Consider the following 24,670-nt stretch of genomic DNA (forward strand, 5'->3'; position numbering starts at 1 on the left):
AAATAGCAGACCTACAAGCTTGTAGCGCGCCACAGAGCTTGTAGATCTGCTATTTTTCAATAGCTAAAGTATAACATAATGCTTAACCCATTTAGGCCTGACGTAAAAAAAAAAGAAACGTTCGCTCTGAAAAAATATATATTCAAAGATGTGTGCCACATTTTCACGATTTTTCAAAAATAGCAGACCTACAAGCTCGTAGAGAGCCACTCTGTGGCGCGCTATAAGCTTGTAGATCTGCTATTTTTCAATAGCTAAAGTATAACATAATGCTTAAGGACCACTCGTGGTCCCCGGACCACTGGTTGAGAACCACTGCTTTATTCAATAAATGTTTAATGGTGAATGTGCATGATCCAGTGAGATCAGCCTAAGAGTCATAGGATTTGCTGTACCTCATTTCAACTGCCGAAAGCCTTGATTGAATCAGGGACCTTTAGATCTTCAGTCTAATGCTCGACCAACTGCGCTAATTCGGCTTGTAAGTGTCACATCCAGAATATATTTTTCAATTGATTGTTAGTTCTTAAACAAATAAACTCATACAGTTTTCCCCCAGTGAGATCAGCCTGGGAGTCATACGGTTTTCTGTACCTCATTTGACCTGCTGAAAACCGGTTCCATTTGTACACTGTCAAAGTCACTAACTTATCATCTAGTATAGACCCTCTACAACAGTGGTTCCCAAACCTTTTCTTGTCAAGGACCCCCGAATTTACACTTTATTAGCCCGTGGAAACTAACCCTAACCCTAACCCGGCTATAATCCATGATCAAAAACAATGAAAAACGAGGATTTGAAAAAAAGACAAAATCACTTCCAGACCATGGGCTATAGTCCATGGTGTCGGAGTGATTTTCGTCCTCAAAAATGATGAAAAACGGCATGCTACAGTTCCCTAACCCTAACCCTTGATCGTAGGAGATAGTAATGTAGGACTCTACAGATCGAGTGCTATCCAGTCATAAAGTTTGAAGTTTTGAAACTGCATCCTATCCGTAGGAATGAACAATCGACAGCAGGTGACAACAGAAACAGGACGGAAGACAATGAGGGCGGACACAAGTGTGGCCTGATAATTTGCCCAGCTGGTACCCACTTAAGGCCCAATCAGATCCCAGTTCAAACCCATATAGGCAAACACAGGTGGCACACATGGTTCTGAAATAAAATGGCCCATTTGGAAGACCCAGTTAGAAACCCACATAAGCCCATATGGGCTAACACGGGTGGGCCCTTTGTGAATACTGGGTGCACGGCCCACTTGGAACCCAAGCCCATAGCCCATGTCAAAACCAAATTGGGCCCAGGTGGACATGTTAGCTGGGCCATGTGTCTCAGACTCTCAACCTCTTTCAAACTTCACCGTGCATTGCGTAAATCACACGTTAATTAAATTAACGCTGTTAAAATTAATTTGTGTTGACGCACGATTAACATGTTAACTTTGTCAAAGTCCAAGTCGACTCACTTGACAGTCTCCAGTCCAGCAGAGAGCAGCGTCTGCTCAGCATCTCCTCCTGGGTGGTTACAGCTGAGGTCCACATGCTTCAGATCGGAGGAGGGGTTGAGGGCTACAGCTGAAGCTAGAGAAGAACAGCCTTTCTATGTGATCGCACAGCCTGACAACCTGCAGAGATATCCAAACTGCATGCTGTTGATGCTCCAGTACAGAGAAAACTCTATTTACCTCAGAGTCTGCAGTACAGATCCACACAGAATAAAACTATATTTACCTCAGAGTCTGCAGTACAGATCCACACAGAATACAACTCTATTTACCTCAGAGTCTGCAGTACAGATCCACACAGAATAAAACTCTATTTACCTCAGACTCTGCAGTACAGATCCACACAGAATACAACTCTATTTACCTCAGAGTCTGCAGTACAGATCCACACAGAATAAAACTCTATTTACCTCAGACTCTGCAGTACAGATCCACACAGAATAAAACTCTATTTACCTCAGACTCTGCAGTACAGATCCACACAGAATAAAACTCTATTTACCTCAGAGTCTGCAGTACAGATCCACACAGAATAATTTACCTCAGAGTCTGCAGGTGACAATGTGGACTCTTCACTCCGGTACATAGAATTCAATTCCAGAGTCCTGCAGGTTGTTCAAAGTCAGGTCTAATTCTCTCAAATGGGAAGGATTGGAGGCGAGAGTCGAGGCCAGAACTTCACAGCTTCTCTCCGACAACCAGCAGTTCTTCAGACTAAATGAAGAATACAGGAGGATGTGGAGTGGGGAAAAAAGAGAGATTTTAAGACGAATACAATACATATTCCTGCCATACAATTTTCATTAGCTCATAAAAGCATACGTTTTCCCACATAAAACGTTCTCTACCACTGGGTTTTTAGATAGTAGTTTAGAACATTTTGTGCATTTTGATCAAACTGTCGGGGGCTTACTGATGTCTAGTTACGCCCCTGATACTCAACACCAATTAGGAATTAACATTAATATAAATATCATTCAAAACTAGGGGATGAAACTCTGACAGAACACATTAAACCACTCATAGTGTCATCAGAGGTGTTTAGTGTTTTAAATGTAGACTACATACATCCACACTGCAAATGAAGTACCACCTCCATAATAACTGCATTATAATCACTTACTATAACAGAACGTAACCAAATAAAAATAAAAATGGTAAATTAATCTGACCTGAGAATCTCCAGACAACAGTTTGGGCTCTTCAGTGCAGCACAGATGAGATCCACTCCGGAATCCTTCAAGACGTTTCCACTCAAGTCCAGTTCTCTCAAATGGGACGGATTGGAGCTGAGAGCTGAAGGCACAACTACAATGTGTTTCTTCTCGAGGGCACAGCCAGCAAGTCTGTAATTACAGATTAAATGTAAAATCAGAGATCAGATATGATCAAAACAGAACAGACCATGTTCACTGTCAAGGAGGTTCCCTGTGGTGCTGTCTGAAATAATGCCCTAAAGACTAATCATTGTGTATATTCCATGCACTATACCTGCATCCAGTGATCTTGATACATATAAATTTATCTATTGAAGATTCTGACTTTCAAATGTACATCATTTTTGTTTTGATTGTATTGCTGTATTGTTGCATTGTTCTTTCTGCCTTGGCAATGTAAACATATGTTTTCTCATGCCAATATAGCCCTTTGAATTTAATTTAAGTGTGTGTGTGTGTGTGTGTGTGTGTGTGTGTGTGTGTGTGTGTGTGTGTGTGTGTGTGTGTGTGTGTGTGTGTGTGTGTGTGTGTGTGTGTGTGTGTGGATACCTTTCTGGCTAAGCAAATAAGAGGCATATTGCATTTAAATGTTCTCATAACTTTCCACTGTTTTCATTTGATTGGAATACAAACATTAAATAATGAAAATCACAACTCGCTGCTGTTGCTCCACTCTGACAGTGAAGTGAAGAAATGTTCTGTCAACAGATGAACAGCCTGTACGATCGCATGACATTTGTTAATTATTTTGGTTTGCTTAACAAAGTCCTTTGTGAATGCTAAGCAGACCTAATGCAAAATGCAAAATGTAAACATTTGGTCCTTAATCCAGACCTTGTAAGCAAACGTTAGGTGTGAAAGGCACCTAAAAGATCTTCAATCTAGTTATTCAGACATTAGCAGGATGTCAGTAAGAACAGAGAAGTGGAAGACAGATGGAAATCGTGGAACTTACATTTAAATGTATTAAGTAACGTGTGAACGTAATGACCAAGCTGTTTTCATTGTAGAATAACTAATGAGGACACTGGTAAATAGTACACACACGTACACGCACACGCACACGCACACACACACACACACACACACACACACACACACACACACACACACACACACACACACACAGAAATTTTAACTATATAATAATGTTGTCATTTCTCACAATGACTCTCTCTTTCTCTCTCTCGTGTTTGTATGTGTGCACATTGATGTGTTTATTTTGAATGAATGAATGAATGAATGCATGAATGCATGAATGAATGAATGAACGAAGGAATGCATGAATTAATGAATGAACGAATGAATGAATGAATGAATTCATTCATTCATTCATTGAGTATATGTGTAAAATCTGCTCTAACATGTTGGTAATCACATGACTACTAACCTGGCTGTTGTGCAGTTGCTCACAGCTTGGACCAGTCTCCATCGCCCGCCCTGTGATGTGTTGCATTTCTGCAGGTCCAACACCCCCAGAACCTCCTCTGACATCTGCAGCATTCTGACCAGAGCTGAACACTGGGTCTGAACACTGAGTTCCTTCCCTGACTCCAGGTACTGTTGGATCCCCTGACTTACTGAGAGGGCCTTCATCTCCATCAAGCATTGGAAGATGTTGATACATCTGTCAGGAGAGCCACTGCAGGGATCCATCTCCTTCAGGTTGCTGATGGCTCTCTGGATCTCCACTGGACTGTTCTCTGCCTGAACCAGCAGACCTCCTAACCATCTCTGGTTGTCCTCCAGTGAGAGACCATGAAGGAAACGGACAAAGAGGTCCAGGTGGCCATTTTCGCTCTGCAGAACTTTGTGCATAGCAGCCTTCAGGAAGTCAGACAGGGTGCTTTTGTGGTTGAAATTGACTGAACTGTCACCGTCTATCCTGAATCCCATCAGGATATCATCATCATCTTCATCATCATCACCATCTTCCAGGAATGCCTTCAGGACCTCCATGTGCCTCTGTGTAAAACAGTCAAACAGGTAGACTGCAGCCAGAAATTCCTGGATGCTCAGATGAACAAAACAGAAGACGGTTTCCTGGAAGAATTTACTGTCTGGTTTGAAGATCTCTGTGCACAGTCCTGAGTCCACTGAGCCCTCTCTGATGTCAATTTTACATCTCTCCAGGTCTTTTTTGTAGAAAATTGGTTTGCCTTTCTGCAGATGTTCAAACGCCAGCCGGCCCAGCTTCAGGAGAAAAGCTTTATCAGCCTCTGTGAGTTCCTCTTGTTTCCCACCATGCCTTAACCACTTCCTCTTTGTCAAAACAAACAGGAAGTGTCTGTAAATCCCAGCCAGGGTCTTGGGGAGCTCTCCTCTCTCATCCGTCTGCAGAATGTGCTGCAGAACATCGACAATGATCGAACAGTAGAACGGGGTTTCACACATGATGTGGAGTTGCTTCGATGCTTTGATGTGTGAGATGATTCTCTCAGCCTGCTTCTCATTTCTGCATCTCTTCTGGATGTACTTCACCATCACGTCATCAGTGAACCCTCTCACCTCCGTCATCACGTCAACCAAGCCACCAGGGATCTGTTTGGCTGCTGCAGGGCGTGTGGTTATCCAGAGGTGAGCAGAGCGAAGCAGGTTCCCTTTGATGAGGTTGACCAGTAGAACTTCCAGAGGGACAGCCTTGGTCAAATCATCAGAGCAGTCATGCTTAGATTCAAAGTCCAGCTTCAAGTGGCATTCATCGTAACCTTCCAGAACAAACATAACTTTGAAAGGACTCTGGTCGTAGTTAGCGTTTCCTGACATCTGCATCTCAGTGAAGATGTAATCAAGACCTTCTTCTGGAATGTTTTTGGTTATGTAAATGCATTCGTTGATAAGCTGTGCCAAACTAAACTCTCGCCCCTTGAGCAAATTGAGCTGGCGGAATGGGAGCACGAAGATGAGATGGGGATCTTGATATTTTTTCTTTGCCCAGTCAGAGAGAAACTTGTGTACGAGAAAGGTTTTCCCGATTCCAGCGTCACCAGTGGACAACACTGTTCTTGTGGGTTTGTTTGGTCGAGAAGGGTGTTTGTAGATTTTACTGAGTTGGACATCCTGGCCTGCTTTCTTCCTCTCCATCTGAGTGACCACAGGATCGCTGCTGATCTTTGTTTTAACAATATGTGTGATGGTGAGACGCGAGTAAGATTCATCAAATTCCTCCCTGTCCTCCGTTGGTACTGCCCCTACAGGTAAAACCGCAAATGGATCCTCCTCAACAATTTTCTGGAGCTTCTCTTGGTAGTGTGTAATAGGATGTGCACCTGTTCGTGTTTTCACCAGGACAGCTGAAAGGAACAAAACAATTCATTTAGATATTGAGAGAAATTAGCAGATAGGCACATTATTGTTAACATAACAGGAAATAACAGGGAAATTAATAGAACGGCATGATTTGTTTACATAAATAACATGTTACGACTTCACTTGTTTTACTAGATCTTTAATTAATGCCATAATGGAAGTCAATGAGACAAGGAGTATTACATCATAGTGATGTCACAGATACCTGACATTTCCAATACTTCTACAGAACTAATTAAGTCTAACTAACGAAGGCCTCATGCAGACTCAGCGTTTGTGAAATATGACTAATTTAATGTGATTGTTATTTAATTGCAATGTAAATGGTAAATGGTGCATTTATATAGCGCCTTTCATAGATTGTGCATTACATTCACCCATTCACACACATTGAAACACGGATGGCAGCGGAAACCAGAAACCAGGAGCAATTAGGGGTTCAGTGTCTGGGAGAGCCTGGGTTTGAACTGGCAACCATGCAGTTACCATCCGGCCCCATCCGGCCATTCTACCCCTGAGCCACCGGCGCCCCTATCCATGTGCCATGTGCATTACCTGGGGGGTCCTTCCCATTATATCTGTGTTTGAAAAGCAAGTTTTTACATAAAGGACGCATAAAGTGCCTCTTCGTTTATTTCTTCTCATAACCTCCATGTTTTGTTCTCATCAAGGTTCTGCCAACAGTTCTAGGCGATATACTGTGTTTGTGAACGGTTTTAATAAAGTGTTAACTTGTCTCTTCATCTACCTTTGGGTGTGTTCGGAAAGCTCTCCACTAGATCATTCCTGCGGATCTTCTCCAGAACATTCTTCAGGATCTGATCTGCATTACTGGTGTACGATCAGTACACTGCATTACTGGTCTGCACGATCAGATCCACAGTCTTCATCCTGGCAGCGTTCTCCAGAAGGTACTTTGGGATCGGCTGGAGACCTTCCAGATTTACAGGTTGTTGGAGATGCCACTGGAACTTCTCGAACTCCTCATTTCCCAGATCCTCCAGAATGGCCAACATGCGGTCCTTAGGTGTCTCCATGGTCTAATCCTGTAGAAACAGAGGATGTTAACATCTCCATGGTCTAGTCCTGTAGAAACAGAGGATGTTAACATCTCCATTGTCTAGTCCTGTAGAAACAGAGGATGTTAACGTCTCCACAGTCTAGTCCTGTAGAAACAGAGGATGTTAACATCATCATGGTCTAGTCCTGTAGAAACAGAGGATGTTAACATATTCATGGTCTAGTCCTGTAGAAACAGAGGATGTTAACATCTTCATGGTCTAGTCCTGGTAGAAAAGGAGGATGTTAACATCTCCATGGTCTAGTCCTGTAGAAACAGAGGATGTTAACATCTCCATGGTCTAGTCCTGTAGAAACAGAGGATGTTAACATCTTCATGGTCTAGTCCTGGTAGAAAAGGAGGATGTTAACATCTCCATGGTCTAGTCCTGTAGAAACAGAGGATGTTAACATCTTACAATTTAGGCATTTAGCAGACGCTCTTAATCCAGAGCGACTTACAATAATCAAGAACAAAAGCATGGGAATACATCACAAAAGCATTTATCATAAAACATGCGTAAGCTAAGAAAGTAACAGTGGAATATCTATATTATGAGACTATACATATAAACTATATATATATACTACTATGCTATACATATGTACTATGGCGTGCTATGACTATATACAATGCAATTATAGTGCCGTCTACATAACATGCTATAAGTCTGTATCAGATGCTATCTAAGTCTACAGAAATGCTATCTAAGGGGGTAGGGTAAGTGCTATGGGCCATGATGGAGTCTAAAAAGGTGGGTTTTCAGACTACGGTGGAAGATTGGGAGTGATGCTGCAGTTCTGACTGCAATGGGAAGTGCATTCCACAGTTTTAGAGCCAGAAGGGAGAAGAGTTTGGGACGTGTGGAGCGTTGTCCCGGCGTTTTTAGTGAGGGTACTTCCAGCTTCCCTGCGTTGGCTGATCTGAGTGCGCGGGAGGGTTTGTAGGGTTCAATCATACTTGCAAGATATGGGGGAGCCATACCTTTGGTTGCCTTGAATGCCAGCATCAGAGTTTTGTATTCTGTGCGGGCAGCGACCGGGAGCCATGCAGTGGAGGGAGCGGAGCAGGGGGGAGACATGTGAGAATTTTGGCTGGTTGAAGACCAAGCGAGCTGCGGCATTTTGGATCAGCTGGAGAGAAAGTGCACATGCTGGTAGGCCAGTAAGGAGGGAGTTACAATAGTCGAGTTTTGACATGGTCTAGTCCTGGTAGAAATAGAGGATGTAAACATCTCCATGGTTAACGATGTTAACGTCTTCATGGTCTAGTCCTGTAGAAACAGAGGATGTTAACATCTCCATGGTCTAGTCCTGTACAAACAGAGGATGTTAACATCTTCATGGTCTAGTCCTGTAGAAACAGGATGTTAACATCTTCATGGTCTAGTCCTATATAAATAGAGGATGTTAACGTCTTCATGGTCTAGTCCTGTAGAAACAGAGGATGTTAACATCGTCATGGTCTAGTCCTGTATAAACAGGATGTTAACATCTCCATGGTCTAGTCCTGTAGAAACATAATGTTAACTTAACGTCTTCATGGTCTAGTCCTGTAGAAACAGAGGATGTTAACATCATCATGGTCTAGTCCTGTAGAAACAGAGGATGTTAACATCTCCATGGTCTAGTCCTGTAGAAACAGATGATGTTAACATCTCCATGGTCTAGTCCTGTAGAAACAGAGAATGTTAACATCTCCATGGTCTAGTCCTGTAGAAACAGAGGATGTTAACATCTCCATGGTCTAGTCCTGTAGAAACAGAGGATGTTAACGTCTCCATGGTCTAGTCCTGTAGAAACAGAGGATGTTAACATCTCCATGGTCTAGTCCTGTAGAAACAGAGGATGTTAACAGCTCCATAGTCTAGTCCTGAAGAAACAGAGGATGTTAACGTATCCATGGTCTAGTCCTGTAGAAACAGAGGACGTTAACATATCCATGGTCTAGTCCTGTATAGAAACAGAGGACATCTCAGCATAATTTCCTAAATGCTTTGGGTGTGAGGATACAGAAGCTTTAGATGTAGTTTAATGTACATCGGACAATACACAGTGGTGTATATTTCTACATCCCATGGTTCTAAACTGTAGAATTAACTTAATGTCTTAACATCAAGATACAGGTCAATGGAAGCAAAGCCATATAGACTGAATACTGTGTGTGTGTGTGTGTGTGTGTGTGTGTGTGTGTGTGTGTGTGTGTGTGTGTGTGTGTGTGTGTGTGTGTGTGTGTGTGTGTGTGTACATTGTTATGACCTATAACACAAGGAGGAAGACACGACAGACATGAATCAGCAATACTAAGGTGGGTTGTGTTAATCAGTATAGATCAGTAGTGTAAGTGAGTGGATGTGTGGTGAATGTAATGTGGGGTGTTGAATGGTGCAAACACATTATGCTGCTGCTCTCATGGAAGGAAATCCACCACTCCTGAAGGAAGTGCCTGGTGCTGGGAGTCTGGTGCAACGCACAGGTCCTGGGCCTGGTGAGAGCAGGAGTGGACCTGGTGAGATGTATAGGAGGGGCCCTGGCACGGACGATCATCTTTTAGGGAACTGTGTTGCTGTCGGACAGATTAATATAGCCTATACTGGCACGGACGGTCATCTTTTAGGGAACTGTGTTGCTGTCGGACAGATTAATATAGCCTATAGGCCTACTGGCACGGACGATCATCTTTTAGGGAACTGTGTTGCTGTCGGACAGATTAATATAGCCTATAGGCCTACTGGCACGGACGATCATCTTTTAGGGAACTGTTGCTGTCAGACAAATTAATATATACCGGCTCGGACGATCATCTTTTAGGGAACTGTGTTGCTGTCGGACAGATTCATATACTGGCTCGGACGATCATCTTTTAGGGAACTGTAACTGTTTCTGTCAGACAAATTAATACTGGCACGGACGATATCATCTTTTAGGGAACTGTGTTGCTGTCGGACAGATTAATATAATACTGCATAAACAATATAAAAGCATAATTATGAAAAGGACAAAGGACACTGTACTTAAATCATCTGCAATAAAAATCCTTTTACTGCTGATATTTACAGTTTGACGTAAGACAGTCAATAAAAAACAACAATTACTTGATTACAGTATTCCATAATAAGTTTGTTTTGGCCTTGCATGGTAGCATGAACTGTATGCACCTCACTGAGGCATTGGACAGACTCAATCAAATCAATCAAATGTTATGGAGAATATTTATTTTTAATAACAATATCAGTACCATATATAATTTCTGATTGAAAGCTTCCCCAGAAAACACTGATATATATAAATTGCACATTTGTGTGTGCGCGTGTGCGTGCGTGCGCCTCCAACTCTTTCAATTATGTCCAACCATTTTCTCCATATTATTAAAGCAATACATGATGATGACCACATACATTGGAACAGAATGGGTGTTGGTCTGCTCTCGGCGATCATCGGCTCTCTTCGGGGCTGCGCAGGCGCAGCAGCAGCAGCGCCAGTCAGACCCCTGGCAGCAATAAACGCTGCATCTCTCTCTCTCTCTCTCTCTCTCTCTCTCTCTCTCTCTCTCTCTCTCTCTCTCTCTCTCTCTCGACGCTCGCATCGCTGCTGCCTTGGAAACCAACGCGACGTGACATACATGTTCTCACTTCAAAGGCTCTCCTCCGCCTCCTTCCATCCCTCCATCCCTGGTCCATCCCATCGGCAGCAAAAAAAAGCAATCGAGAGGGGGGGAAACATGGACATTTTAATATGAAACCCAGACGAGGAGAGGAATAGAAGAGAAGAGAATATATAGAAGAGAAAGACACGGGCGGACCATACTATAGAGACGAGAGAGGGAGATATAATTCTGCTCTGCTGTAAAGCAATAAGCGGCACCCGGCCAGGTAAAGTGCTGCGTTTAATCCGCTTTGCATTGCAATGTGTGACAGACACACGCAGCCATGGTATGCCTGCCTGCTTGTGTATTTCTTTATAATGCGCGTTTTATCGCTGTCAGTCAGTGCCACATTTTGCGTGTAGGCTACAACAAAAAAGCGTTTTATTGGCTCGCTGCCTAAGGTTATAGAGGCATGATGATCACGTCCATCATTGCTCGTTGGTTGCCCGTGTGTGTGTGTGTGTGTGTGTGTGTGTGTGTGTGTGTGTGTGTGTGTGTGTGTGTGTGTGTGTGTGTGTGTGTGTGTGTGTGTGTGTGTGTGTGTGTGTGGTGTGTGCTGAATGAATCATTCTCGACGTGATTCCATTTTGTTTGACGTACGTGGATCGGGGCAGGATTCGAACCGACACAGGTGTCACCGATGAGATCATCGTCATACACCACAGACCGGCCCCTTAAACAGTAGCATTACAACATATTTACATAACATCATCACGAATCCATACACAATATAGCCTATTAGTAGTAGTATAGCTAAAGGAGTGGCCGTGTGTGTGTGTGTGTGTGTGTGTGTGTGTGTGTGTGTGTGTGTGTGTGTGTGTGTGTGTGTGTGTGTGTGTGTGTGTGTGTGTGTGTGTGTGTGTGTGTGTGTGTGCAGTGTGCGTGCGCGCGCGCGACAGGGGAAAGGCTCGTGGTTCTATGGGTTTAGACTGGTTCAGTGGATCACTGGATTATAGCCAGGGCTGTGCTATAGTGATCCATCCCCATCCTTGCAATCACGTCACCATGCCCACATGCATCCACAATGTTCAATCTTTCCTTATAATTATGCTCCTTATTATATTATTTTAAAGGTATAGGCTTAAGTGATTTTATTTGGTTGAAATAAGTGTTAACGAGCTATATATTGATTTTGTGGTAGGCCTAGTATTCGTCGCTATAGTGTTGACTCAGAGTCTCCATAATTTCTCCCAACTTTTTTATTAAACAGAAGATGCATTTTACAGGTCGGGATACCAATTTTATCCAATCAGTATAGATGACTCAGTCAGGAACCAGGATACAGATTACACAAGTTGAATTGTAGGCCCAAGTGACGACACAAATAAATGAGCATACACAATTCGAACTGTATAATGGAACAATAAACACAGTAAAAACAGTACATTTTGTTACCTACCTGGAAATGTATTTTCTGTTTCTGAGCTGGAGAGACAGGGAGACCCCTGTTATTGAACAAACACACAATGATTACTATATCAAAATAAAAAACTATAAACAAAATATATCACTTACCTTTTACCAATCTGGTAGAACCACTTGAACCATAGACCAGGGGTGCCCACACTCTTTTGACATGAGAGCCACTTTCAAAATGACCAGCTCAATAAGATCACCCAAACAATGATGATCCCATTGCTGAAATGTGTTTAAAAATGTACCTGAGGGGGCTTTGGAATAGTGGCACTATAGCGTTACATACAGTAAGACATAAGAAAAACACACCTGGAAGGAAAAATGGAATTGGTAGGGTTATTTTTGTATAACTTTGTAATGCTACTGTGATGATGGTGCACAACAATCTTGAAAACAAAGTGTGTGTGAGGCTGTGAGCTCAATTCAACTTAATTCAAGTTGCAGATGCCAAAAAGGATTTATTTTATTTTTTAGGACCATGGCATGTGGTCTACCTGCACAGCCTTTGTGATCTACTGGGAGATTGCGATCTACCTTTTGGGCACCCCTGATATAGACGTATTAGTAAACTGGACCTGAGTGAGTTGGCCCTGCATTTGGACAGTGTTTTCCTTTTTCTACACCGTATCTCTTTGCAAAACAACTAACTAGCCGATCTACACAGGCTCACAAACATCTGCTATTTGTGGCTTTCTCCCCAGAATATTATAGATATTCAAGAGGATGTGGTCTCCCTACTCTATCTTCTAGAGAATCGTAGACCCTGTTCGGGTATAACTCATCCAGTAGCAGTGTTGTTTTTGGCAGCAGATTTCTATTTTAGTTTTAGTCATAGTCTTTGGAAGGAAACTTCATTTAGTTTCATATTTCAGTCCCCTGGAATGTTTTAGTGTTAGTCTAGTTTTAGTCATTAAATAGCCTATCATACGATTTTAGTTGACTAAATCTACATTTGTTTTTTGTCTACAAAAATGCATGTTTGCAGGCCTTCATTGCTGATAATGGTAGATTTTACCCATGGTTGCATGCTGAAAATAGCGATCTACAAGCTCACAACTCATCGCAGTGTGACGCGTTGCGCTTGTAGGTTGGCTATTTTCAGAGCGCAAAACCCGAGCGCAACCAAGCTTGAAATGACCTCTTCTCCTCTAACATATTAGTCTAGTTTGTATCTGTTGACAAAATTGTCTGTACATTTAGTTGTGGTATTAGTCATCATGGCTTGGTTTTTATTTCGTTTTTTGTCGTTTTCCTCTGTGAAAAAAGTCGACGGACATTTTTCGTCATAGTTTTAGTCGACAAAATCAACACATCCAGTATCGGCCTATACTCTACTGGTTGATAGACTCGGTCCCAGCCTTACTCATCTGCGAAGAGAAAAGCCTGGTCACAATATAAGGCAGAGATGACTGCATAGCCGGACACACACACACACTTGTTTCATATATACGGAGAATGTAAACAGATTTGTAAAGCGCCAACGTAATTTCCTTGACCGGTATATACTTCCGCCGAAATCTCGCTACGTCCGTCCAAATTCCAGCAATGCACTCTACAGCGTGCCCAGCGTGACTGGTTGAGTGTAATGCGGCCTGAAGCTCATACGCACATCTCCCCTTGGCCTCATGGTATTAAACCCATTTTTGACCTGAGATCAGATTCTAAAAATGTCCGACAGTTTTCTGAAAAAGCTATGTTTCTATGTCAGTCGTTCTTAGAGTTTTCACAAATAGCAGACCTACAAGCTCGTAGCGCGCCACCGAGTGGCGCGCAATGAGCTTGTAGATCTGCTATTTTTCAATAGCTAAAGCATATCATAATGCTAACACCATAACCCGTACAGAATGGGTTAAGTTGAAAGAGTGGAAGAAGGAGACCCAGTTTCGAATCCCGAATTGGGTACAAATGGAACTATATGGGCCCCATTTGGTTCTATTCTCTACCCACTCAGAGTTACCAGTGGTAAAATTATATAATACAGAGGATTTTACTGTGTGTCACCTCAGGCCGCGGACCCCCCTGAAACCCCCCACCCTAACAAGAACTTGGAATTGTAGGCAATTAGGAATTGTAGTTAGTTTAGTTAGTTCAGATAAATATTGTGAAAATAGCCTCGTGTGAGGCATCGTGAGCTTGTAGATCGACCATTTTCACTATGTTTTATTTTGGTGTTAAAAATGTCTTAGATGCAGCAAATTGTCACTTTAGAAATATGCAGATAGATACTCTGCATACACTTATACTGTATCTTGGTTTGTTTACTGTTGAGTGAGAATGTGAAAAATAATTTGGAGGACTCCCCTGGGGAGTCCAGACCCCCAGTTTGGGAACCATTATTGCTCTAAGGCCAAGTTTTCAGTAGTCACGCGCTAAACCGAAGGGACATGGTGGTGTTTTCGCCATGGCCCTCCTGGCCTCTGAAGTGATTGTTGTTATTGTGGTGGGTGGGTGGTGTTGTTGGGGTGGTGTGTGTGTGTGGTGTTCCCTACTGTTTGCTGGCTGCTTCCCTCCCGTTCAGCCTGTTAACCAGAAAAAACTTGGATCCGTGCACATGGGACTGCATTCATTATTGTGGAATCCATAGGGGCTTGTTTGTTGTGGATGATGTGGAGATTATAATGGTCATATTGTTGCCACTCCATTACAGAATGAGCACTGTAAACAAAGGGTGGTTTGTTGTGGCGAGGTTTCAAGGGAAATATGGGCAATTGGGTTTGTTTGCGGACTATCTATCTATCTATCTATCTATCTATCTATCTATCTATCTATCTATCTATCTATCTATCTATCTATCTATCTATCTATCTATCTATCTATCTATCTATCGAGATAGTTATATAGGTCTATCTTGATCTATCTGTCAACAGTAGGTTAAGTCATTTAGTTTCATTGGCACTGTGGTAATTTATTTTATAGTAGCCGGCGGGCCCACTGTATACAGTGAGATGATGCCCAGAGACCACTTTGATGATTGAATCAGTTATGTCTGTGACAGCATCAGTTCTGTATATGCCGTTTGATGTCTAATCCATTTAGACCTGAGGCCGAGTCTATGCAACTGTCTTCTAAATCCTAACCGCTTTCTGGAGAGAAAAAAACACCACTTAAAAAAAAAAAAAGTATGTTGCCATATCAGTGGCACTCACATTTTTCACGTCACAGGCCCCCCAAACGATATATATAATAATCCATATATTTGGCCACGGACCCTCCCATCTCAAAATATTTTCAAAATGTTGGGCTACGAAACCGGCCCAACCATCTGTGAATGTGGAGAAGAGGACCATACGATGCAGCGCTGCCTTGTCTGCCCTCTACTACCCAAACCTTGCAGCTTAACCCATTTTGGCCTGACGTCGAGATAAATAAAAAAAATCTAAATAAAATCTGAAAAACCTCATGTTTCTGTATCAGTGTTGCTCAATAGTTCATGTCAATGACCCCAAACATTATATGTAATATGCCTCTGCCCCCCCATCTGAAAATATGTAGACCTCCCCAGAAGCAAAGATTTGAGTTAAAATGTTCACTCTATAATTATATTCAAAGATTTTAGGCACTATGAACCTACAAGTTCATAGCGCGGCACTCGGTGGTGCGCTATGAGCTTGTAGATCTGCTATTTTTCAATAGCTAAAGCATAACATAATACTAACACCAATGCGTGTGCATGTCGTTGGAGATAGCCTCTTGACGACAACAAACAAATAGTGCAGTGAGATAATTTAAAATACCCTCATGGAGCACGCTATCTCTGCGCGTCCTTTAATTGGTGAAGTTTAAGAACGGACAAAAGTATTAAGGTTTAACATGTATTTAATCAAATTGCATAAGGTTATACAAGTATTACAGATTGAATAATAGAATGAGTTACAGAGATCTCTGGGCGTCCAAAATGCTCTCCCTCTCAGCAATACATAGTCACAGAGTGGCAGTTGATGAAGTCTGGCACTCTCTCCTAACTGTCCCTCGCCCATTTATACGTTAACATGATGATTTAGTGGTTATTTCCACTGAATCATCTCTGTGCGTCCCCTTCTCGGAGAATTCGGCTTTTCCTGCAGGGTGATATAGCCATTTTCAACCTAAAGAGGAAGAAGACAATAATAACATAGCCTTTAGAATTATGGGAACTAATGGGTTAACATCGTCATCGCTTGAACACTTGAGTTGCTATGGATGTATGTTATGTTTCTCAATACTTCCTGAGAGGCGCCTATTTCTGGCCTGGTGCGACAGCATGAGACTTTTTGCCCATTCTGACCTGAGATCAGATTCATACGAGGTTTCCACTGGACACACACTGGTCTGATTAACAACTATACATTGTCACATCACACTATGCCATAACTAATTTGCACTTTTTTAAGATTAATGGATATGATTGGACAAGGATAATTGAAGAGGATATAAGCAAAGGATATCTCAACAGAGGGATATTCCAACAATGTGCGCATGCGCATTACATTTATTGTCTTTGCATTCTCAGTGCTTCCGAAGACTGTTATAGCAGGGTAGAAGCATTTGAAAGTGTGTGAGCCAGCAGTCCTTCTCACTCAGGAGAGTAGGCTACAGCTAATTGTAGCGATACAATGAGGTCACACACACTCGCACACACACACACACACACACACACACACACACACACACACACACACACACACACACACACACACACACACACACACACACACACACTCGCACACACACACACACACACACACACACACACACACACACACACACACACACACAAGCGTGTGGTGCAAAGCTTTGAATATACTCTTTCAGAGCGAAGGTTTTTAACTCAAATCTTTGCTTCTGGGAGGTGGTCCCTGAAACAACACATTTTCAGATGGGGGTCAGCGGCCAATTTCATATATTTTTGGGGGTCCTTGACATGAAATATTGAGAACCACTGATATACAGCTGTATGCCATTGATTCCGTCTCATTCATTTGGACTGCGTGATCTGCGCATTTCACAATGTATATATTATGTCCACTAGGGGGAGTAGAGAGCTATATAAAAATCTGAGACCACTGAAACGTAAAAGTATGTTTTCTTATGCCATTAAAGCCCTTTAAATTGAAAGCGTCAACAGAGAGAGAGAGAGAGAGAGAGAGAGACAGAGAGAGAGAGAGAGAGAATGACTTTGGTGCTTGGTCTTTTTATTACGTCACGTCACGTCATTAACAACTAATAATAATATATTCTACAAGTTGTAGAAACATGGGGTTTTTCAGAAAAAAATACATTTCAATTTATTTTTATTTTTTTAATTTCGACGTCAGGCCGACGTCAGCCCTCTCCAATTGAACCAGAACGCAGCTCGCTTGGTCTTCAACCAGCCAAAATTCTCACATGTCTCCCCCCTTCTCCGCTCCCTCCATTGGCTCTGCCGTAGTCTGAAAACCCACCTCTTCAGACTCCATCTTAGCCTGTAGCACTTGCCGTAGCACTTGCCCAAGCCTCGACGACCTTGCAGGCGTATGCAAAGGCTCAACTTCTGTAACTCCGATAGGATTTTATGTAGACATAACATTGTATAGTATATACTCATATTTTCATTATATAGATATTCCACTGTTAGGTTCATAGTTTACGTATGATTCATGATGTATGAATATGATGTATTACCATGTTTTTGTCCTTGCTTATGTAAATCGCTCTGGATTAAGAGCGTCTGCTAAATGCCTAAATTGCCTAATGTATTTGGCTGAGATGGACAAATGCTCAAAAATATTTTGTGCCAGGGACCTGAGTTTAAAATGTTCACTTTAAAAACATATTCAAAGATTTGAACACACGTGTGTTCATGATTTTTCCAAAATAGCAGATACAGATACAAGCTCATAGCGCGGTACGAAGTGATGGGGAAACTGACGTTTCTCTTGTCACCTAGTGATACGTTATTTAGGGTTCACTAATTTCTAGTTTCTATACTGCAAAGGATGACGTTTTATTTATTTAAAAAATCACACCCTGTGTGAAATGCTCTTGTCATCGTACAGTTTCAGATGTTTATTTTACGTCATATTTAGCGGAATTATCAGCTCTTATCATCATACATCATCAGGTATCATCCCATACTGGCCAATCAGAATGCCTGTTGCCTGTGATTGGTTAATTCTGGCCGATCAGAATGCCTGTTGCCAGTGATTGTTTAGCTAATTTGCTCGTTTATTACATATGATGTACATTTTCCCTTCAATGTCAATGGCATTTAATGTTTTGATGTTTAATTTACGTCATAAAAAGAGGACATCTGACGTAATTTCTCCGTTCACCATCAATTCACCGTCAATGGCAAAACTGAGCAGACATTTGACTGGAATTATTTTACCGTGGTTAATGGCAAATCTTGAGACGTGTGGGGACAAAATCTGTTTATAGAAGGGGCTAGCGCCGCTAAAAAAATCACAGCTGTGTGAAGTGAGTGGCGCTATTATCAACATACATCATCTCTTTCCAGCCAATCACAATTTGCGTCCTCACCTTTGTCTTCAATGTTTGTGTTTACGCAAACACTCAAAACTGGCCATTCAAGGTCAATGGCATTCAATGTTTGTGTTTACACAAACCCTCAAAGCTGGACATAGGAAGGGCTAGCACCCCTCAAAAAGCAGCTTGCTATAACTTGGGCCCCTTTAGACTGCAGTCATATCCAGTCAAATCTGATTCAAATCTGATTTATTTCTGAAATCTGATCTTTTGGCCCGACCTTTCACACTGCATTTCCAAGTGACCAGTTCGGATCTTCCACAGATCTGCGTATTCTGACTGGCAGCCAAATCCAGCATGAATCAGATCTGCGCCACATCCAGATTGGAATCTGATTTGTTTAAATCAGTCTAAAGAAGTCACATGGAATCTGGTTTAGATCAGTACTGCATTCAGTACTAAGACAGATCTCCTGAAAATCAGATTTGAATCAGATTTGAAACCACTTCTGAATGTGGCTCAGGTCACATTGGAATTAACCTGCTTCCATCCATGCGACTTGTATTTAGACTTATTTAAACAGATCAGACTTCAATGTTGATGTGGCACAGATCTGATTCAGGCTACATTCAGGCTAGATTCCCCTTCTGGCTCCAAAACTATGGAATGCACTTCCCATCACAGTCAGAACTGCAGCCTCACTCTCAATCTTCCGCCGTAGTCTGAAAACCCACCTCTTCAGACTCCACCATGGCCCGTAGCACATGCCCTAGCCTAGCCGCTTAGATAGCACTTTATGTAGACTTAGATAGTATTTTAGACCGACTTATAGCTCGTTACGTAGACAGCACTAGAATTGCATTTTATGTAGTCATAGCACTTTATAGTACACATGTATATTGTATAATATATAATATAGTATAGTATGTATAGTTGACATAGATACTCCACTGTTACGTTCTTAGTTTATACATGATTCATGATAACTACTTTTTTATATATGTGATGTATGCCATGCTTTTGTTTTTGCTTAAATGTAAGTCGCTCTGGATCAAGAGCGTCTGCTAAATGCCTAAATTGTAAATTGTAGATTTTTAGCTGCCAGTGTAAATGGGTCCTTCTCTCTCTGTCCATTCATTGCGTTGAAGCCTGTCCACTTGAACTGTGCCGAACCGGGTATTGGCAGGGAATCCAGGGCAAAGCCATCTCTACAAAGGCTACGGCTGTTGCCCCGCAGGGCAGGCAGATCCACTAAAAGAGACACTGGGAACGGATAGAGTGCAGGACAGAATAACAGTAGTAGGGTTGTGGAGGGGTTGGAGGAAGTACTTCAATGCACTTCATTCACGAGATGCATTTTCCCTGCACATGAAAAAACTGTTGGCACGACCAGATGGCTGTTGACTTTATAAAATGATTGGGAGGGAGGGGGCGTTATGCGTCGCTAATGCTGGCAGATGCACTCATTTTTTCCTATCTGCATTTTTGTTTCAAATTGAATTGTCAGAATTTTAATAGACCTTTTTTACGGGAGGTAGACTTTGGTTCGACATAGCGCTGGTCCGGTCGGACCAACCGGATCTGTGTTAAAAGCTGCTGTGGGGCTCAAACACACAGTATACGCTGGGGTCCGTATATATAAATAATGTCCCATAGCTGGGGGGTACGTATATTTATATATACGTACATTAAAGTACCAAAAGAAGAAAGTACTCACTATGCAGAATGTCCCTTTAAGTTTTCAAATGTATACAAATATTTTGAAAATAGCTTGTGTATGGATCGGCTATTTTCAAATGGCCAAAATGTATATAGGGCTGTAGTGGGTAATGCATGTTTTGTAATAATAATCAAGTCATCTACGAAGTAACTAAAGTTACTAAAGTTACTAAAGTCAAATAAATGTATTGTAGTAAATCTACAATATTGGCCCTGAGATGTGGCAGAGTAGAACTTCTACTCCACTACTCTACTGGAGTAATTCCAATTTCCTGTACTTTTACTTCTACTAGTAAACGTACAGAAAAATGGAAATACTCCAGTAAAAAGTACCTCAAACACAGTACTTGAGTAAATGCACTTAGTTACCACTGCTATTTATTGCGAATGCAATGAGCACTAACTATGAGACCCTGCAGATCATGTCTGTGTGTGTCTGTCTGTGTGTCTGTCTGTCCCACTGTGACACCACCCGCCCGCCACCAGAGGGCGCAGCTGTAGCACACCAAGAATGGTGATCCTGTTCAGGCCGTTAACATATCTTTTCAAACTGAATGATTTAACATTGATGAACAAATAGCTTGTTACTAAGTGGATTTTTAAATGTAACTGAATCTGACTTGACTCCCGACCACATGATTCATCAACAGATATCAAAGATGGAACACATCACAATTAGCACACTCATGTGCTGAAGTGACCCCTCGGCTCTCAGACCAGCACTGGAGGGATGAATGGTGAGAAGGAGAAAAGTTCATGAGAAATAATAAACCCAGACAGACAGGGGGATTATTAGACCCTGGCACGAGGCGGAGGGGTCTTATTAAAGTTAAATGTATATATATTTGTATAACGACCTATATACACACCATTCATTATTATTATTATTATTATTATTATTATTATTATGACACAGCAATTTATAAAGCATATAATACAACAGATGATTATATTTACTTCTAAAGATCCTGCCAGTGAGGTCGGCTCGCAAAACAACAGCACTCTTTAAGGCCTATTCATAGTCTGGATTTTCGGTGGTTAGGTGACCACCGCTCCGGTGGTGAGCTGACCACCGGAGTTGAAATAACGTTGAGCGGTGGTGAGTAAAAACAGAGAGAAGGGCTGGAGCGGTGGCGGTGGTTTGCTCTTCACCGCGGCTCGTGACGTCATGTTGTAGTTCGGTGGTCACCTAACCACCGAAAATCCAGACTATGTATGAGCCTTTAGTGTGCTGTTGTTTAGCTGTTAAATTGTTACATTGTTTGTTTGCTTACATTAATACATTCCTTGTTGAATACGGTAAAAAACCCGAGCACTGCGGATTGCTTAATTAATTGGTCGGTGAAGGTGGCAGTCTGTAATCATTATTAATTATTAATCATTGTAATTACCGCTGAATTTGGTGATTGACCAATTATAGAATCAAGGATCTAACCAATAATGTAATAAGTTAGTTGTTCAGACTGTGTAGACCAGTGGTTATCAAAGTGGGGTCCGGGGACCCCCAGTGGTCCTCCATAGGGAGGCTACCAGGTGGTCCCCAGCTAAATAAGTTAATATAGCGTCACAATCATCTTAACCACTTTATAGGTTGGCTATAATTGGCACAAATAGCTCATCTATCTATACAGCTATGAGCTTGACTTTGTATACATCTGCTGTTTTGAAAATATTTGAAAATCAATTGGAACATTTTTCAAAAAACATTTTTTATTCGTTTTTAAATAAATCTTCACTTCTGGGGGTCTCCCTGGCACGAAACATTTTCAGGTGGGGTCCGCATGGGGGGGGGGGGGGGGGGGGACTTCACATGAAAAGGTTTGAGAACGTAGACAGTGAGGGAGAACAGGGTTATGCATCCAGTATAGTTTATTCACCAGACAGACAGAGCTGTCTTCACTATACTTACATAACCAAAGACTGGGGAGGAAGAGGAGGGTGAGAGAGAAAGAGAGAGAGAGAGAGAGAGAGAGAGCTCCACGCACTGAAATACTCGTGAACAAACAAACAGCAACAAACCACAGCACACTCGACTCCAATATGGACCAGAAACACGATGTGCCTGGACATTGGACAAAGTAGAAACACGAGTGTGTTTATTATGCTGAATACAGTACAGTATCCTGTTTTCATTATGCTACCCCACACAGAAATTGCATGCAAAGTGCACGTACATATTTTAACAATGTATTTATAGGTTCACATACATACAATAGGTAGAGTAAAGGTTACATTCGGGGACATCGCAGACAAATTCGTTGCCCTATTACGCATACAGTATGTCCGTGCTGCCCCCCTCCCACCCCCAACGAGAGCTGCAGTTTCCTCATGCAGATCGGATACTTTCGCCGTTTGCGAGGACACTCCCTACTTTTCGCGGAGTACTTCGCCATAAGGAATGTAATAACCTTCCGCTTTTGGCGGAATTCTCCGCCAGATAAGCTTTATTATTGATATCAAACCGGATCGCTGATTTCTATTTTTTCATTATTATTTTGGCTTGGCCTTTCCTTCTTTAGCGATCCTAGACCGGGTTGCGCAACAGCGGTCCCGTCCACCTCCCATTATACAGGCTGACTAAAAGCTGAATAACTCCTAATCTACGGAGCTGCCAGTAAACCTGTTAAATAGCGGCGGAGAAGATTATTATTATGAGGATCGGCTTGGCACTTTTGGGCACATTTTGTTGCCCCCTCGGCGCGTTGCCCTACGCACAGTGTGGCATGCACGTATGAGTAGCGACTAGTAGCCGCTGGTTACATTCTGAAAATCATGGCATATACATATCTTGATGATATACGATAATATCACTCTCTGGGTATAAGTAACAGCATCTCCGACCATATGTGGTGGCTACCAATTATGGCAGAGACAGCACAGTACTTTGCCAGCCTTTTCGGGCATGCACACACACACACACACACGTCTCACACACACACACACACACACACACACACACACACACACACACACACACACACACTCACACACACACACACACACACACACACACACACACACACACACACACAGACATGATGAATCAGCAGTGAGGTATATTCCCCACTTCACAAAGATGTGAAAGGCCGAGGACAATTCAGTATTTTAGCCGTGACGTGAGCGCCCCCTCCAGAGATACTTCCGGGTCCTACTTTTGTGTCGCTTTTGTGTCCCCATAGAGCTATACTGTGACACTCCGTCGGACTAAATCTGAGACGAAAACAACCACGAAAGTCTAATTTTACCGCTTTCCTCGCAACAACAAAGCTGCTGCTCTCCCAAGGCTGTGACAGGCCGTCTGCCCCACACGGAATACTATCGCCATTTTATTTCATTGTGTCAACTAAATCGGTCCTCATAATTGCAAACTAGATTCAACATACTCAAGCCTGCACACATTCTAAATATGCCCCCGAAATATTGTACTGAGCAAATGGACTGTTACCACCTTCAATAATAATGATAATAATAGTCTTTATTGTCTCCACATCATATATTTTCTTTGTCATGGACACTTGTACAAAACACTACTCTACTCGAGTTGGAAGCATTAAGACCCATTTTAACCCTCAATGTCTGAAAAATAACGTCATTGTAAAAAGATGCACACGTTTAGATATTCTATTTACAATGGGATGCGGACGGGAGCTGGTGCCACTTGGACCCGGACGTAACGTAGCACTACAAAATGACGTCGGACTTAAATACTGAATGGACGGGTTGATCACTGCCTTTGTCTCTTTGCCTCATCTGCTGTTTGTTATAGTACATCATTTGTCTCATTTGTAGTGGAAAGTAACTAAGTGCATTTACTTAAGTTCTGTGAAGTATACTTATAAGTCAGTATTTCTAATTTCCAATACTTTTACTTCTACTCCACTACATCTCGGATCCACAATATTGTACTTTTACTCCGCTATGTTTATTTTAAAAATATAGTTACTTTGCAGATTTTGATTAATATTACAAAACATACTGTATACATTAATGACTTCAGCTCTATATAGATTTCGGCCATTTGAAAAATAGTATATGGGAGAAGCAGAGAGAGAGAGAGAGAGAGAGAGAGAGAGAGAGAGAGAGCATAGTACCTATTGGAGAAGCAGAGAGAGAGAGAGAGAGAGAGAGAGAGAGAGAGAGAGAGAGAGAGAGAGAGAGAGAGAGAGAGCAGAGTGGGCAGATTACTGCCGCAATGCCAGCTCTTTGAGTCGTAACTTCATTAATTTGCACACATTACTTAATTTAAAAGTGTAATTGTTTCTCTCTTTCCATTATCCCCAGAGTCTCTGATCACTTTGAAAAAAGAAAAAAAAAACACTTTAATCTCATGTAGTATTATGCGGTGGAGT

At 42.0% G+C, this 24,670-nt stretch overlaps 1 protein-coding gene across 1 annotated transcript; it reads right to left on the reverse strand.

Moving 5' to 3' along the window:
- Positions 1–1,468: 1,468 nt before the first annotated feature.
- Positions 1,469–7,074, reverse strand: LOC310876055 (protein NLRC3-like; the record flags this gene model as incomplete). Its single annotated transcript, XM_083789502.1, has 6 exons — positions 1,469–1,606; positions 2,096–2,225; positions 2,580–2,586; positions 2,700–2,857; positions 4,119–6,021; positions 6,897–7,074. The coding sequence occupies 6 exons, from the start codon at positions 7,072–7,074 to the stop codon at positions 1,469–1,471; spliced, it is 2,514 nt and encodes an 837-aa protein (XP_083645628.1).
- Positions 7,075–24,670: the final 17,596 nt, after the last annotated feature.

The sequence above is a fragment of the Protomyctophum parallelum genome (genome assembly GCF_964188405.1).
Source record: "Protomyctophum parallelum genome assembly, chromosome: 18".
NCBI classification, from domain to species: Eukaryota; Metazoa; Chordata; class Actinopteri; order Myctophiformes; family Myctophidae; genus Protomyctophum; species Protomyctophum parallelum.